Source organism: Phaseolus vulgaris, chromosome 2, assembly GCF_051622355.1.
Source record: "Phaseolus vulgaris cultivar YP4 chromosome 2, ASM5162235v1, whole genome shotgun sequence".
Taxonomy (NCBI): domain Eukaryota; kingdom Viridiplantae; phylum Streptophyta; class Magnoliopsida; order Fabales; family Fabaceae; genus Phaseolus; species Phaseolus vulgaris.
The window spans coordinates 23,546,111-23,564,006 of record NC_143499.1 but is presented as its reverse complement, the minus strand read 5'-3'; the positions used below and the strand labels follow the sequence as shown (position 1 = coordinate 23,564,006).

The 17,896-nt window shown below is 35.2% G+C and overlaps 3 protein-coding genes across 3 annotated transcripts; 1 reads left to right on the top strand and 2 right to left on the bottom strand.

The window, feature by feature from the left end:
• The first annotated feature begins 1,086 nt into the window (after nt 1-1,086).
• On the top strand, nt 1,087-3,162 carry LOC137809655 (zinc finger CCCH domain-containing protein 6). The gene is made up of 4 exons (XM_068610754.2): nt 1,087-1,251; nt 1,489-1,695; nt 1,869-1,993; nt 2,066-3,162. The coding sequence occupies exons 1-4, from the start codon at nt 1,216-1,218 to the stop codon at nt 2,997-2,999; spliced, it is 1,302 nt and encodes a 433-aa protein (XP_068466855.1). The 5' UTR covers nt 1,087-1,215; the 3' UTR covers nt 3,000-3,162.
• A 1,545-nt stretch (nt 3,163-4,707) lies between these two features.
• Nucleotides 4,708-6,464, bottom strand: LOC137810978 (large ribosomal subunit protein uL2x). Its single transcript, XM_068612499.2, has 2 exons — nt 5,917-6,464; nt 4,708-5,226 (listed from the first exon to the last, which is right to left on the bottom strand). The coding sequence occupies exons 1-2, from the start codon at nt 6,354-6,356 to the stop codon at nt 4,881-4,883; spliced, it is 786 nt and encodes a 261-aa protein (XP_068468600.2). The 5' UTR covers nt 6,357-6,464; the 3' UTR covers nt 4,708-4,880.
• A 6,274-nt stretch (nt 6,465-12,738) lies between these two features.
• On the bottom strand, nt 12,739-17,574 carry LOC137810974 (filament-like plant protein 5). Its single transcript, XM_068612496.2, has 6 exons — nt 17,269-17,574; nt 16,263-16,404; nt 15,982-16,162; nt 14,248-15,835; nt 14,080-14,128; nt 12,739-13,492 (listed from the first exon to the last, which is right to left on the bottom strand). Exons 2-6 carry the CDS (start codon nt 16,389-16,391, stop codon nt 13,163-13,165), a joined length of 2,277 nt encoding a protein of 758 aa, XP_068468597.2. The 5' UTR covers nt 16,392-16,404; nt 17,269-17,574; the 3' UTR covers nt 12,739-13,162.
• Between the last annotated feature and the right edge of the window lie 322 nt (nt 17,575-17,896).

The following is a 17,896-nucleotide window of genomic DNA, read 5'->3' as shown; positions in this document are numbered from 1 at the left end:
TGATAAATATAATTAAATTGGAGAATTAATAATGTGAGCATCCATGGTAATAATATCATAGAAAAGAAAATGATAGTTTGGTTGTATACAATTCTTATGTGATGATATAAAAAATATTAAAATAATAATATTAAAAATTATAATATAGTTATATAAAAATTGTGGATGGTAAATATATATATCTAATTGACACCCTAATATCACCGTGAGGAACTTTAGGCTCTATTTGTTGGAAGTGGAAAAGCACATATTTATTGTACACTAATAAATTTAAAAAAATACGGAAATAAAAAGAAAAATTCCATTCAAAACTTTTTCGTAGATGAGTACGAAGAAAGTTATATATATATATATATATATATATATATATATATATATATAATTAATATTAATTTACTTTTTTATTCATTTATTTTAAACTCAAATTATTATTATTTTTATTTAAACAAGTTATAATTTAAATATAAAAAATATAATTATTATAAAATAACCTAATTAATCATATTATAATAAATTATAAATATAAATAAAAAAATATTTTTTAATAATAAAAAATAAATTTATATAATTATTATATTAATTGCAAAAGAGATCAATAATAATAATGTTATTTAATATAAAAATAAGTTTTTATCAAATATTTATAATTATAAATATTGAAATAATATTTTAATTAAAAATAATTATAATTTATAAATAAATAAATCAAATTAATTTGTTAACAATTTTTAAATATAAGGATAAATTTGTAAACTCATTTATATCAATTAAAAAATATACAATTTCAATCAAACTAATTACATCACTCAAAAACTTTCAAAAACTTTTTCTATATTTTCTCTATATTTTCCATTGTACTTATCTTGAACCAAAGACTCTTACTTTCTTTACACTTTCCTTTCATCTCAAATCCACACCTCATTTTCACTCTCTAATTCAAAAAAAAAATGTTAAAAAGCATGTTAAAGTGTAATGAGGTGGAGTGAGCTATGAATGCAAAATAGGGCCACCACTCTTCATTACACTCCGATTTCGATTCTTTCCTTCAGTGCTGTAAGTTAACCATTCACCGCTTAGGGTTTTCAACATCTCTTTATATAAACTATTCTGCTGCGCTTTCATCTCTCAGACTCACTCCCATTCTTCATCTCTCAACACCAACTCCTCCAATTCACCTTTCTTCTTTTTATCTCAGATTCATCAAGGGAAATCAACATGCTTTCTGGGGCTCCTCGATCAAATCTCAGACAGGTACAAACGTTACTAACGCTTTCTCTACTGCTTTCATCTCTTTCAAATTCCTTTTTCTGCATTCTCTTTTCGAGTTAACAAAAGTGGAGACATAGTAGCAAAAATTAATATATGTGTCAAATGGTGTGCTGCAAAGTGTTTTCCACCATTCCATGGTGCTACTCCTTGTGCTTTCTACATGCTGCCATGACTTTTTGGTCTAATTTTGAAAGTTCGTACTATTTGTGATCTTAACAGGTAAAGTCATTCTTACGTGATGATTTCCCATCCAAAGATGACAAGGAATATGAAGATCCTCTTCTAGCAAAGACATTGCCATTATGGCCTTCAACTGCAGATGAATATGATGATTTTCCACCTGGTTTTGAAGGAAATCATTTTCTGAATCGATCAAATGACGAATTCTCTCGCCTTTCTCAAATTAAATGGGAACGTCCTCCTTCGGTAACGGGATGCTAGAAATTTATAAAAGAAGAAGTTTGATTTTCCTCATTTCTTCATCTTTTTTCCTTTCATGTTTGTACTCACCATATTTCTTTTAAATTTCGATATTCTTGTTAGCTGGTTGGTTTTATATTATATTCTCACATTCATAAATTTATTTTCTTTGAATATAGTTTGCTTTGAATTCTAAGTGGAGAGTAGCAACGGGTGAAGAAAGTAGAGAGAGAAATGTTCAAAGTCTAAGAGAAATGAGAGTGCTTGAAGCAGTTTATCCTCGTATTTCATCAATTCCTTCCAGGTAAAATTATATTTACTGAGAAAAGACCTGCAATACTTTGTTTCTCTTACTAAACGTTGTGTTGTTCCGTAGCCCTTCGGTTTCTTTTGATGTGGAGATGGAATCTTATGATGATAGCCTCACTCCTCATGTCCCTCTCATTCCCATTGAGGAACTGGAATCGTTGCAAGATAGAAAACAAGATGTTACAGTCACAAAATATGCAGACTCTTCCTGCAAATTGCCGACACAGATATTGCAAAAATATATTCCGCTAGCAAGATCCTCTTCGGAGGTAGATTTATTTGCAGCTTATGCTACTGTTGCAGCTGCCATCATGAAAAGCAATGAGGAAAACTGCTTGATTGATATAAATTTCCTCCTTGAAACAGTAAATGACCCAATAAAAATTGGAAACTTAATTGAAGATTACATATCAGCCATTACCACCACCCCTTTTCATACACCTACAAGATCTCTGAGTATACCCACTTCTTGTAATGCCCCTGATATCTCAGCAGTTCCATTGACTACCCCTGCAAGCAAAGCAACTGCATTTGATCCATTGCTCTCCCCCACACCTGAAAAATCAACAATTTCATCTGTTTCATTAGAGACAACCACACTTGCAAGTGGATGTCCTTTGAAAAGTCCTGAATCTTCTAAAACAGAAACAATTAACACAGTAACGCAACCAGTGGTAAAGCGAGGAGCACCACTGGAAAGCCAAAGAAAGAGTTTGTCCAAACACTTGCAATCCAGTGCTAGTTCATTGTCTTCTCAACGCGGTGTTGTGAAAGATGTCAACTATTATCTAAATCTTGTTAGAGATCATGATAATTATAAGAAAGACATGCGCAGTCGTAATAATTTTCAAGATTCGAAAAAACCACGTAACAACACCACTAATCAGGAGGAGGCAAAATTCAAAATTCATAAACCATGCAAATATTTTAAAACTTCAAGGGGTTGCCGTAATGGTTCTAATTGTCGTCATCAGCACGAAATGTCAGTGTGGAGGATGTAATCTGCATTCTTATGATCAAGACTCAAGAAAATCAGAACCCCTTACACTGATTAAGGATTAATGATCAAGACTTAGCAATAGGAAATCTTTTTTATTTTATTTTAATGTTTTAATAGCTTTGACAATTCTTTGACAGATTCAATGAGATTGATAAATTGGAGTTAGATTTTTTAAAAAAATTTAAATATATATATGAACGAGTTTAATCGGAAAAAAGAATTCTTAATTAAAAGAAATCATCTTAATGCATGGTACAATATTTTTATAGAACAATTCAAAACCAATAAATATTATATAATAGGTAGTTTAGAGTAAAGTAATAAAATAATGCCTATTTGGTTACTTGATTGTATGTTAGTTGCCAAAATAGTGTAAGAAATCGTTAATAAGAAGAAAGCAATTTTAAGTCCGTTAAGAAATTTAGGTGATATGTTAGTAGAAATACATTCTTTCGAACAATAATGACTTTGTATGAGGAACATGAATTTCTTAAGAAAAATGATTACGACTTCAGGTGAAAAATATAAAGGGAGAAGAAACTTAGACGACACAAGTCTTTTCCCATTAGATTGATCAAGCCTCTCAGACAAATTAAAAAGTCTTTTGGTGAGACACCTCAAAGGAATTTTAAATTTTTATTTTATTATTCTTACTATTATTCATCTATTATTTTTACTTTAATCCTTTGTTATTTTAATGTGATTCTTTGATCTGCATCGTCAAACGAGTTCATCATTGAGAGTAAAGGATGTGTTTGTTAAAAGATACAATCAAATCAAAATGTAACACGGTTATTAAAATAAAAACTAAATCAAATTAAATATCTAATAATCAATATTTATATTTAATTATAACTTTTTCGTCGACAAATAAATCAACTTTTATATATACTATACGTAAAAAAAACAACGCATACCCTCGTTTATTACAAACTATTATATCTCACTAATAAAAGCTTCTTATACATGTTCTTCCTTAAAAGTTTATACTTCAAATAACTTTCTAGTTAAACCTGCTACTATATTCTCTTATAAAGAATTTGAGTACCTAATTCACACAAAAATAATTATAAGTACTTTTAGAGACTGAACTTTCTTTGGCAAAATAACAAAAATCAGTCATTAATTAGTCACTGATTTCATGTGGAGGTATAAATTTTGGTCACAATGTTTAGTCACGTTGCCTAAATTCGGTCACTGATTAGATTGGGGAAAGACAATAGAAGCAGCAAATATTTAAACAGTCGCTAAAGATTCAATCAATATAAAAATCAATATATACATATGTATTTTTCAGTTTTTAGTAGTCACTTATACTTCAGGTAAATTTTCAGTCACTAATATGATTACCAGTATAAAGTTTACATAATCCCTTTTAATATTTATTTTACATGTTCTTGTTGTCTCTCTCTACCATTTTCACACAGACTAAAGAATATATATATATATATATATACCTTTTTGACAAATCAACTCTGACGTAAAACAAAGAAAAAAGGTTTCACTTCTAGCATTCAAACTGCCTTTTCAAAATCGAACTACCAAAACAGTTCAGCTATACCAGTTAGAATAACAGTTGAGCAAAACTCCTAAAATAGAAAACTAATGATAGAAAAAAACTGCACTTCAATACTGGCAAACAAGACTAAGTTGATCTATGAAAAAATATGGATACGTAATGGTCCACAGAAGATGAAATCACCAAATGATTGACAAAAAGCAGGATTAAACGGATCTTTAACCAAATATAAAACACCACACATTACACGCTTCGTATTTATGGTGGACATGGTGCTCAAAAAAGAAGCCAAACAGTTGAAAATAAAATATCAAAGAAACAAAATTTGAAAATCTGTAATTAAGCATGTCTCTAACAATATCCTTAAGTAGTCTTGTCAGCTTTAGAAGCAGTGGCAGCAGCTTGCCCCCTAAGACGACCAGTCCTCCTGGCAGCAATGAGACCAACCTTCTGGCCAGGAGGAGCATCACGCCTGACAGTACTAGCATGCCCAATGTGCTGGTGGTTACCTCCTCCATGAGGATGCTCAACTGGGTTCATAGCCACACCACGCACCTTAGGCCAGCAGTTTCTCTTCACTCTAAACTTGTGGTAAGCATTACCAGCCTTAAGAAGAGGCTTCTCAGTTCTCCCTCCACCTGCAACTTGCCCAATCATTGCCCTACATGCACTCGGCACAATCTTCTTTGAACCAGAAGGAAGCTTGATCCTGCCAACACAGTGCAAACATGCATTCAAACAATTGCACAAAATCCAGTTGAGTCCACTTTACAAAATCTGACTCCACTAAAATCATCAAAACCATGGATATTACATAAACATACAGAATTGTTCATATATCTGCCGGATTATCAAATCCTAATTTCATATTCAGTATATAACTTGCTTTACAATAAGAACCTGACAGAATCCTAATTTCATATTCAGTATATAACTTGCTTTACAATAAGAACCTGACAGGCCGCTAACCATCTTTGTACCACGTATACAAGAATAAATAAGACAAAATGAATTAGGTTTCTATTATCTAATTTGTGCAAGTTCAATAATATTAACTTCCCTAAAAACTTTTTTTTTAACTTACCCAAAAGCTATAGTTTTTTTTTCGTATTTTCAGTCGATGGAATTCATCCAAACAGGGCCCGTAAGTATATCTCACTTTACTCTCGACATTATTCATCCATAATCCTTAACTAAATACCAAGCTTTCACTTCCCTGATTTTGTACAATATTACAAAATATAATTCACATTAGTTAACAGTGAAAATTAATAAAACACCACCTTTAAGCAACGGAATAGACCCACTTCTCAAAGACAGATTTTGAATCCCAAAAACAAACAAAACAATCCAAAAACAATAATCCCGAGAGTCCAAATATAAGAGCGCGAGAAGGAACCTAGAGGTGTCATTATCGGGGTTGTGGCTGATAACAATGGCGTAGTCACCGGATGCTCTGGCGAAGACACCGCGATCACCAACGTGGTGTTCGACATTGCAGATGACAGCACCCTCGGGGATGGATCGGAGGGGCAAGACGTTGCCAACCACGAGAGTGGCCTTCTTGCCGCAGTAGAGGAACTGCCCAGTATATAGACCTTCGGCAGAAACGAAGAGTTCCGTCTGCTTCTTGTAGCGGAAGGGATGGCGGAAAGTGACCTTGGCGAGAGGGGCACCGCGACCGGGGTCGTGGATAATGTCGGTGACCACTCCCTTCAGGTAGCCATTGCGTTCGCCGAAATCGAGGCTGCGGAACCTCGCCGGTCCCTTGCGGTGGTGGGTGTGGGACTTGAAAACGGAGCCTGCACCCTTACGCTGTGCGCGAATTACCCTTCCCATTCGGATATACCTGTGTGTTTGTGCGCGCCGCGTGGATGGAAGAAGGATAGATCGGAAGCTAGGGTTTCGGCTTTGCTGCTAATATATAGCGGACGCGACGCCGTTTTGTGTTTAATGTAGATTGAAATTTAGTAACTTTTAAAATTGCTCCTCAATCACTAGAGCCCAATAAGTGCCTAAATGGGCTTTAGAGGACTGGTGCTGGGCTGTTTCTTCCTGCACCTCCATATATTCTTCTCTCGTCTCCATAAATTTTCATATTTCAAAAAATACCCCTTTTTAATATTCTGGATTACGTAATTAAGAAGTCTTTTTTCAAATATTTAATTAGATTTCGGAATACATAATCTGGAAGCTTTTTTCATATGCATGTTTAGTTTCTAAATTATATAATCTGGAAGTCTTTTTTAGCTTTCGGATTACATAATATGGAAGTGTTTCTTCAAATGCATATCCGGATTACATAATCTGGAAACTACTCTGGGGGTGGCACAAGAAGGATAAAAAAATATTTTCATGTTATGTATGGGGTGGCAGAAGAACCTATGGAGGTGCAGGAAGAAACAATCATGACGGAAGAGGCCCAAGCACACGGCCGCATGCAAGCCCACCAAAGGGTAGATTTGGGTCAACCACTAGACTTATGGCCAAGAGGATCCAAGAAGACTGGATTACTGCTACTAATGGCAGAGAAACGTTCTTATACATGTTCAAATGCCATAAGCTCTAGTGTAGAGTAGACTTTAATTTCTTGTCAAAATTAGCATAGGAACTTTATTTATAATTTTTCTTAGAATTAATTTTGGCACCTAAAACACCAATCATGTAAACTTAGAGTTTCTAAAAACCTCTAAATTTACCAAGGCCGGTCTAGAAAGCCCATAGAGGGGGTGAACATGCAAATTAGTCACACCCCTCCCATGTGCTTCTTTATGCGCTATTTTTTAGGAGGGAATTCATTTGAATTTCCCTCCACTTTCATTTGAATTTCCAGCCCTCTAAACACTATAAATAAGAGGGTTTGGCTCATGTAATTGTAAGATTAATCTAATAGTGAATTGTTGCCTATTAGGTATAACAGTATTAACTGTATATAACAGTCTAGTCTTAATTGTTTACATTGTATTACGTACTGCACTGGGTACTATTAATACCCAGCCTTCCTTGTACATTACAACTGATTCAGATAATAAAGTTTTACTCATTCTCTACCTTTCTTCTCTCTAAACCTCTCATTCTCTCTATACTCTTTTATGGTATCCAAAGCCAAAAATGGCCTCATCATCTACCACTGAACCCAATTCTGAAATTTTTTCCTCCAGGCCCGAGGTTCTTCTCCCTCATATCTTTCATACCCCAATCCCTCTGAAACTGGATCCAGACAATTCCCTCGACCTTCTTTATTTTCTGGATGGTTCTTGCATTCCTCTGCACTTCATCTCTGCCGAGGAAGACTCTTCCCCAATTGTTAATTAAAATACATCCAGTATGATCGTCAAGATCAGGCAATCTTGGCCTGGTTATTAGCATCTATGACTGCAGGTATCCTAACTCAGATGGTTGGAATGGAAACTTCAAACCAAGTCAGGGAAAAACTTCAGACCCATTATGCGTCTCAAACTCGTGCTCAAATAAAGAAACACAAACAGCAATTGCGTACACCCAAGAAGGATCGCTCCATCTTTGCCTACCTTCTTGATATCAAGAAAATCGTGGACCAATTGGTTGTTGTGGGTTGTCCAATCTCTACAGAAGATCACATTGAAGTCGTTCTTGATGGGCTATCTGACGAATACGACCACCCTTTTATCACCTCTGTCACATCTCGCCTTGACCCATACACGGTAGCAGACATTGAAGCGCTGCTTCTTGCCCAAGAAAATTGTATTGAAAGGAATAAACAATCGGTTGATCACATTTTGCAGGCAAATGTTGCTTTTGTCCCACATTCTTTCTCTCATTACAACTCCAGTTCTACAAATTATCCCTCCTTCTTCCGCCCCGCTACTCCTACTAAACAACGGTTTTATTCAAAACCTCGTTTTACACCATCCAAGAACTTCCCCAAGATGCCATCTAATTCTTCTTCAACCCGGGTGCAATGCCAAATTTGTGGAAAATATGGCCACACTACTCTTCACTGTTGGCATAGATTTGATTGTTCTACCCAATCTCAAGTTACTGCTAATACTGCCCATTTTTCTACATCTCTTAGTGATGATGAACCTTCGATCCTCGAAACCCCCAATACTCTTCATGACCCGCTTTGGTATCCTGATAGTGGTGCCTCCCACCATCTCACTGCCAACAACAACAATCTCTCCACAACCACTCCTTATACAGGTTCGAAAAAGGTGGTTATAAGTAATTGTTTCCAGTTTCCTATTGCTTCTATTGGTTCTGCCAGTTTTACAGATCTTAATATCCATAATACCTTCTCCTTACAACATCTTATTCATGTGCCTACTATTTCTAAAAATCTGTTAAGTGTTTCTAGGTTTGCAAGTGATAATCACGTTTACTTTGAGTTTCATGCTGATGTTTGCCTTGTTAAACGCCAGGGAACCAACGAAATCCTGCTTCAAGGCAAGCTTAAAGATGGTCTTTATATGTTTATAAGTCTTGTTCAAACTGCACCCTATTCTGCTCACAATACTGCTATTACTGCTAGCTCTTGTGCTTATCATTTGTGGCACTCCCGGTTTGGTCATGCCCAACCGAGAGTGATTCACCAAATTATGAAGATTTGTAATATACATTTTACTGCTAAACGTGAATCTTGTGAAACTATATACTCTAAACCTTTACAACTTGTTTTCATTTACATTTGGGGGTCGTCTGCTACCCCTGCAACTAATGGTGCTACTTACTACATCTCTTTTGTGGATGCATATACTAGATATGTTTGGTTCTACTTAATTCACGCTAAATCTCAAGCTCTCACTGTTTTCAAATCTTTCAAATTATATGTTGAAAAACAAACTAGTTTTCCTCTATTAAGCATTCAAACTAACAATGCAAAAGAATTTCTTTGTTTTAAATCTTTCTTGTTATCTAATGACATATCTCATCGTCTAACCTGCCCTTACACTCATGAACAAAATGGTTCTATTGAACGTAAGCATAGGCATATTGTTGATATAGGATTTACTTTACTTGCTTGTTCAAAATTACCCAAGCCTTTCTGGGGCTATGCTTTCACTACTGTTGTTTCCATTATCAATGTTTTACCCACATCTGTTTTAAACAATCAAAGTCCATATTATTTGTTGTTTAACTCACACCCTGATTATTCTTTTTACAAAACTTTTGGATGTGCTTGTTATCCTCTTCTTCGCCCATATAATAAACATAAAATGAGTTTTCGTTCATCTTTGTGTGTGTTTCTTGGCTATGTCTTACAAAGGTTACATGTGTCTTTCTCCCACTGGGCGTATGTATATTACTCATCATGTTACTTTTAATGAATTTGTTTTTCCCTATGTTGTTTCATCTAACCCTTTTGGATGACTTCCAGGCTAAGATTTTCAAAATATGTTTTAAAAATAAGCTTTATGAAACTTATTTCCAAAATAAGCTTTATTAAGGAAATAATAATTATCAAATTATATGCAATTATTGTATGATATTGTATGCAATTAATTTAATAATGATAGAACCCCATGATTAGTGGATCCTTACCTAATTAGCTTGTAACTTGGAGAGAAAAAATCTTCATACACTTGTATATATTTCCATGTAAATACACACAAGAGAATAAGAAATATCTTTTTTTCTTACCATCTTCTTATATATCATTTTCTTATATGGTATCAGAGCAAACACTAGTAACGTCGCTAAGTGGCTGCCATGGACCCAACCAATCACTAGAAATGTTGTCTCGAGAAAAAGAAACCTCCCAATTCGAATTGTGGAATTAATGTAATTCCATGATTCTTTCATGGTTAAGTCACTCCATCGAGGAAGAGATCAATGTAGTCAAAATCGTGAGTAAAATCGTAAATTCGTTGACTCGTGCGAGTTTGGAAGCCAAACTGAGGTGTCGGTCGACAAATTAGTGTCAGAGCGGATCGTACCGTGGCGCCACGTAGCTCGGTGCATCGTTGCATCGGAAGGTGTCCTCGATCCCCCTCGTAACCTAGCGCGACACGTTTTTGCCCCAATTTTATTTGATCTAACACGACCATTTTAAGGTTCATGTTCTTCGCTACCGCCCACGCCACCGCCACCCATCGCCACCGCTGCCGCCACCCATCGCCACCGCTGTCGCCACCCATCGCCACCGCTGTCGCCAACATTTGTTATCGTCGCCGCGAGCGAACGCCACTGTCGCCACATGGAAGTGAAGAGGTGCAACGATTGTTGTTCAAAATAAACCTTAAAACCTAATTCAAACATTTGGGTCTTAACACAATTTTAATATCCAGCAACCCTAATTCAAATTAAGTCATTTATTTTTATTTTTATTTTGTAGTGAGAGGAAGTGAGTAACACTATTAATTAAAATTTTAAAATTATAAATTTATTTGGGTCTTACTTGACCATCAGGGACAAGGATTTTTTTTTGGTTCCTCTATTACCTCATGAAAATAAATAAAAAAAAAACAGACAAACTTATCAAGATCATATGCGGAAGCAGAATAACGCATGATGGTCAATACTTGTTTGGAGACAGTTTGATTGCAATATTTGTTGTATGATTTAAATGTGTCATGTAACTTGTCAGCTCAACTTTTGTGTGATAATCAAGCGGCATTACATATAGCAGCAAATTCAGTATTTCATGAACACGCACATTGAGATAGACTGTCACATTGTGTCGGAATAATCAATCCTTCATATGTACCGACACAGTATCAGCTCGTAGATATTTTTACGTACTGGACAAAGGAACGGTTTTTGACGTTGCGACACAAGTTGAGGATTCATGATCTTCACCTACCAACTTGAGGAGAGTATTAAGAAAATAATAATTATCAAATTATACGCAATTATTGTACGATATTGTACGCAATTATATGCAATTAATTTAATAATGATAGAATCTTATGATTAGTGAATCCCTAACTAATTAGGTTGTAATTTGGAGAAAGTCTCCATACACTTATACATGGAGTGATGTAAATACACACAAAAAATAAGAAATATCTTTTTTTCTTACCATCTTATTATATATCATTTTCTTATAAGTTTATTTTGGAAATTTTTATTATTGTTTTTGTGTATGCTTGTGTGTTTGACGTACATGTAGAAAAATATGGTTAAAACTAGAGGTGGGGGTTCTCAAATCGATCATAACGTCCAACTGTGTCTATTAGACATAGTGCTAGTAACATTGTTAAAGGTAACAAAATTGAAGAAAATGTTGTAGTTGAGGAGACACATGCATTCGATGATGAAGCTTATCATGTAGGGCTAATGGATAGGTCATTGTTTGACATTTATGAGAACCATGTTGTTAGACAAAAGATAATGATACTTATGCAACCTGTCACCAAATATACCTTTTTCTTTCTTAAATGATTCTCATTTTATTTTCCATTTCAAATAATTCCTCGATTTCATCTAAAGTGTTCCAAAATATATACTACATTTTTACAAACGACACGTTCTTCTTTCTACTACCACTTTTCTCTCCTCATTTTATGTTGATTCCTCTTTATTGTGTTTTTAGTTTGATTTTTGTTCCTCAATTCTTTTTGTCATAATTTAACTTTCTTTTTTCATTTAAACTTAATTTTTCACTTTTTTTTTCTTTTTATAAATAAGGTTCAATGAATAAAAAGATAGGTTGAAAAAAAAAAGTCTAAAAAATATTGAAGATGAAGAGGGCAAATAGGATTTTAAGAATGATGAGTCTTAGTGCCAAAATATAATTTACAATGAAGCGGAGGAAATTTAATGAGAGATACTAAAATGAAAATGTAAGGAAAAGGAATCAATGGGGGAGTAAATAATGTCGAGGTGGAAGAGGGAGCAGTAGAGTGTTTTCAAGAAGGAAGTGTTCAGGTTGGAATATTTATGACTAGAAGAATTGTTTTGGAAAAAATAAATAAAATAGGAAGGACATTTTGGAAAGTTTCATAAAAAGAAAGGGAAGGGAGGTATATTTAATAATAAGGGATGGTGTAAATATGAATTGACTTATATAAAAACATAAATATTAGCTTTGTTGAATTTAGGTAATATAGTTGTTTTTCCAAGTATGATATTTTTAAGATTGAAAAAACTCCATACAGCAGTGTGACATAGTGCAACTAGGCATGCTATGTTTACCCAAAATCAAAATTTATATATTTTAGAGACAAACACACATGAGCCATGAGCCTCCACAATTTTTTACCATATATCCTATGTACAAGTGTTACGTACTCAGAACTCACACACAGAGACACCACAAAGACACAGATAGAATTACTGAAAGACCTCTGTATTATTAGAAATGTACACTGTATTTGGAAACAACCAAGGAAACAAGTTTTCCTTCTCCACAGGAATGAACCTGTTAACAAACTGAATTTATCCTTCCTAATCGTTAACTGCCACCTACCCTTTATTTCTCCTCTGATATACTTTCCACACTCTCTCCTTATTTCCCTTATGTTGTGTCCTAACAACAACATCATTGGGGAGCTCCCAATGATACATGAGAATTAAGTAACAATGTTAGCGAGTACTTCTCTCTGCTAACAAAAATAAGTGGCTTAAACCATGAACATTTCTTGATTCTTCCATGCAACAGAGGCAGCAGCAAATAGGAATTTAATTCAGTAAGCATATAACCAGAATGGATTGAATGAACCTACTTAAGAGTTTAACCAAAAGTTGCCTTCCGTGTCTGAAAGGCATGATGTGGCACCAGAGTTATGCGATGAAAACTCATCAGCCACTCCTTGAATGTCAGACACTACGCTACATGCCTCAGCATGGTAAATTTCATTTGAGTTACAGGACCCATAAGAATTAGACCAGCCATAAGATGGTTTGGCTAACTTTTCATTCACCAGAAGCTTTTTACTATGATGGGTCGTGGTTACACCTATCTGGGGGCACATGGCTTGCAACTGTCTGCCAAGTATAGAAAGAGTCTCCTGGCATTCTGCCAGCTTTTTCTCTGCAGCAGCTAGCTCTTGATCCTGTTGTCATGAAGAGATTAGAAAACACTCAGGAGAAAAAGGTGATGAAATGAAGCCATGATGAAGGAAACCTAATAACATGAGAAAGAAGGACATAATTGTTTCTTTCACGTTCAACAAAAGAGGTTTATTTTAATACGTGCAAACAAACACAAACATATGACAAAAATTAGTTGCATCAAACAACAGTTTTATTTAGAATAAGGATGCATCGTATTCTCATTTATTAGTTTGATGCAAAAATTTTAAGCTATAGTATGATTGGTTTCCTTTTGAATAAGGTACATCATATCCACATTACTTCAAATACCAATTCGATAGAATTTAGAAAGGAAAAAGAAGTTCCCAGCATAAAGCAAGAAAACCAACCATGCATGATTTACTTCCTATGACACTGAAATTGATGCATTCATGATTCCAAGAGAAGTGGCAAAAAAAAAACCTCAAATTTGAGCGAAGAACCCATACGTCATATATATTTCATTGTTTCATCGGCATATGTTCTCTACTTATGTTTGCAAAACATGCATCATGATACATAGGAAATAACGCAAACTATGGTTACAAAGATATGTAAATGTTCATACCTTCCCAGAATTTGCTGCTGAATTCGATGCACACACCGAGCACCGGTCCCTTCAAGTGGAAAACACACCAAAATTTTAGAAAGGATCACATATTAAGTTGAAGAAACAGAGCTCAAATTATACAGTATAAAAAACTGTCATTGTTTCCGATTAAGGCTCAGAGCTAACCTTTGCATTTTCTCTTCAATTTCCTTGTATCTCACCAAAGCATCATGATGAATTTGTTTTTCCTCTGCAAGATCATTCTTCAGCTCATCCATCTTTTCCTTTAAATACTTATTTTCAGTTTCTAACTCCTCTACACGAGTTTGAAGCGACTTGTAAGACTCAGTCATACACTTCAGCTGAATTTCAGTTAAACTACATGATTTTTGGGACGACGCCAATTGTGCTTTCAGTTCTTCTAGAAGTTGCATGTTTTCCTGTAACATCAGATTTTTTTCCTCAAGATCTTGCTTACGCTCATCACGTTCAGCTGCCTTATCAAGGTAATCACTTTCAGCCTCAGTTCCTGTAACATCAGCCTCAGCTTCTATAGTTTGGTTCGTCGTGTCAAAACAACTTTGATTTGAAGTTAAATAACTAGTCTCCTTCTTATCTTCGGCAGTTTCATTAGTTTTACCAAGAGGTACACCACCATTGCCTGATAAACCTGCCATCTTCTCCACTTCCAGAAAGTCATCCATCAGTTCTGAGACAGTTTCACTCCTATGATTCTCAAAATTACCTACACTTCCAATCCTATTGATATCGGAATGGTCGGGAATTGATGTTGCACAGGACTCAACAGGACTTTCTGGATCCTCATGCCCATTATCAGAGATAGAAGTAATGCTAGGTGAGTAGCTATAAATTCTTCTAAAGGAGTTTCCATAATTGTTTGCCAAAATTGCTTTCTGGGTGCTTCTTTCTTGATGTATCTCTGCTTCCAAGCGCTTAAGTCTGCCAACTGTTTTAGCATACAAGTTTTTAGAAGCCAGCAGATCAGCATTACTTGAGGCCAACGCTTCTTTCAATGTCCTTGTTTCTTCTTCCAACACCTGTAATTTTTTGGAAAGAAACTCAGATTCTTGCAGGTTATCACTTTTTGAAGTAGTTTTTTTTAGATGGAATGCACTGATGACATGATGTGAACTCTCAACTTCTAGCTTCATTTGTGCCAATGCAGCAGCCCCAGGTAACTTCTTTCTCAACAGACTACGAAGTCGTTGGCACTCATTATCTAGCCTGGCAATGTTCTTGACATCCTCCGTGTGCTGCTTGTTTGCCACTTCTGCAGATCTCATAATCATATTCTTCTCTTCGTTTCGGATATCCAGCTCCTTTGAAATTACATGTAGCTCATACTTCAAAGAAGACATTTCTTTTTCTTTTGACTGAACACTCTTCGTTAGAAGCTCGACCTCTCCCTCGGCTTCAGACTTTTCTTCTTTTAGTTTCACTATTTTGTTCGAACTTTCTTGAAGTGATCTCATAAGGGCAGCATTTTCACTGGCTAACTCACGTAGTCCTATATCCAAATTGTCTATTTGAGCTTCAAGTTCTAACTTGCTTTTCTCCCATTGATGTGATTTCATGAGAATCACCTCCTGCAGTTTATGCTCACTTTCTTCCTTTACAATTCTTATCTGCTTCATGCACTCTTTTAGGGCGTCATCTAGGTGAGCTGCTTTCTCATCAACGGTACGCTTAGAGAGAGACACAGATTCAAGTTGACATCTTAGGGAAACAACTTCTGCATCAGCTTTCTCCCAACCTAAAGTGCATATAAAGCTTAATTAACCAACACCTAACAAGGGGATTATAGACATTAAATGACTGATCTAGTTATTTCAAAATGTTGTAGCTGAGTATTTTTAAGACAAATGGTAACGTGGAATTATGTACATTTGTGAGAATTACCTGACACTGCTTCCTCTGCAACTTTTGCATGCTGTTTAACTAGATTATCCTTGTTATTTAGCTCTGAATAAACTGAAGATAGCTTTGCTTCCAAAGCTTTTAGTTGATCCTCCAAGTTTACAACTTGATCGTCCAATCCAGACATACGAGTATATGACTCCATGGATATTTGAACATAGTTCTTATTTTTGGTCAAAGAAAAAAACAAGGCTAGTGAGAAATTTAGCAAGTGACTTCATGTAAAAACGTTTTCCCTCCTGAACCTATAAAAAACAAAATACCTGATCTACATGTGCCACAGAAGACAAGGTTGAAACAACAGATTCATAAGCAGGCACAGGTTTCTCATCCTCAACCTTTATGCTTTTATCAGATGATTTTTTCTTCCAGAGCCAACCCCGGCGGTCCATCTCAAACTTCTACCTGCTCACATCATTTGACTATCAGGTAAGAAGCATTTTATAGTATTGTTATCATAATAAAATAAATTCGAACCAAAGAAAGCAGCCACAAAAACACTTAATAATAAAAAGGAAATTCATTGTTGCAATATGTAAACAAATCAAAATACACCGTGTAACAAAAATGTGGTCTTTCCATCCACATTATAGAATTGCACAATGATATATTTTTTTTCTTTTAACATGTTTATCTGAATGATTGAAGTTAAAAGGTGATGGAGATAAAAAAGAAGAGGATTTTACTAATGGAGGAAGGTGAAGGAACTTCAAATTCTGTTATTTTTGTTGGTTTTAGATAAGCTTTCTGTTAGTAGTTTTAGTAAGTTATTCGAGTTATATAAGGTTGGTATTCAGTCCTGTTGCTATACACAGACTTTCTTGTATTTCAAACTCAATTCTCTATTCAAATGATGTTATCAGTTTATTTCCCTTTTCTTCTAGAATATCAATCACAGCTAAACCGTTCTGTTTTGTGTATTCTTTATCAGCATTACCATGGCTTAAGAAGCTACTGTAATTTATGTAGTCTGCTAAACGGCCTAACATGAAACATTTGAATGGAAAAAAATTAGTCTAATGTATATGTGAATCCGTGACATTAATAACTTTCAGCTTTTACTCTCATTTAAATCTAGTTTAAAACAAAATCAACTACCTCATGAACTTCAAAACCCAACAGAAAGAACCCCAGAACCAAACAGCAGTAGTGCACTAACTACTACCTCAGGTCCAAGAAACATAACTTTTGCAACGCATAAGTTGGCACACTGATACAAAACACAACATGGAGCAAGAAATGGACAGAGAGGGAAAAAAAGAAACTTACCTCGAAAAAGAAGAATGAAGTTTCTTTAGTTAGTGTGATGGAAGTAACAAAAACAGAAGGGCAATGAGGATTGGATTTGAATGGGTGTGCTGGCTCCTGAAGGCCTCAAAGAGTGAGTTAAGAGTTTGACTTGGAATGTGAAGAAAAGAGAGACCGAAAAAGAAGAGGAGCGGGGTTAAGGTAATGAACTAATGGCCAAATGTGCGCGTATGCGGTCACTGTTTAAACGCTCCTGGGCTCCACCTCGATAAAATAAAATAGTAATTTGAAAAAAACTTCTATAAAACGAGAAGGTGACGAAAGAACGTCATAGTCAACACAACACCCCTATTTGAGTGTTTACGAATTTCTTTTCAGCGGATAATAATAATACGTATTTGAACGATGGAAAGTATTTTATCTGTTTCTGTTGTCGTTTTGTCTTTCATTTTCCACCTTGGCTGTTGTCGTTTAAGGGACTCAAACAAAGCTTAGCGTTGGGAGGCGCGAATTCCCACATCGACTTCAACGAATAGAGTTTTTTGTCCAGTTGCACCTTGCAGTGTCTGCGTGAATTTGAATAGCCATTCTAATGTCTGATGGACTATTAGGCTTCTGTTTTGTTTTGTCGAGGCTATAAATGCATGAT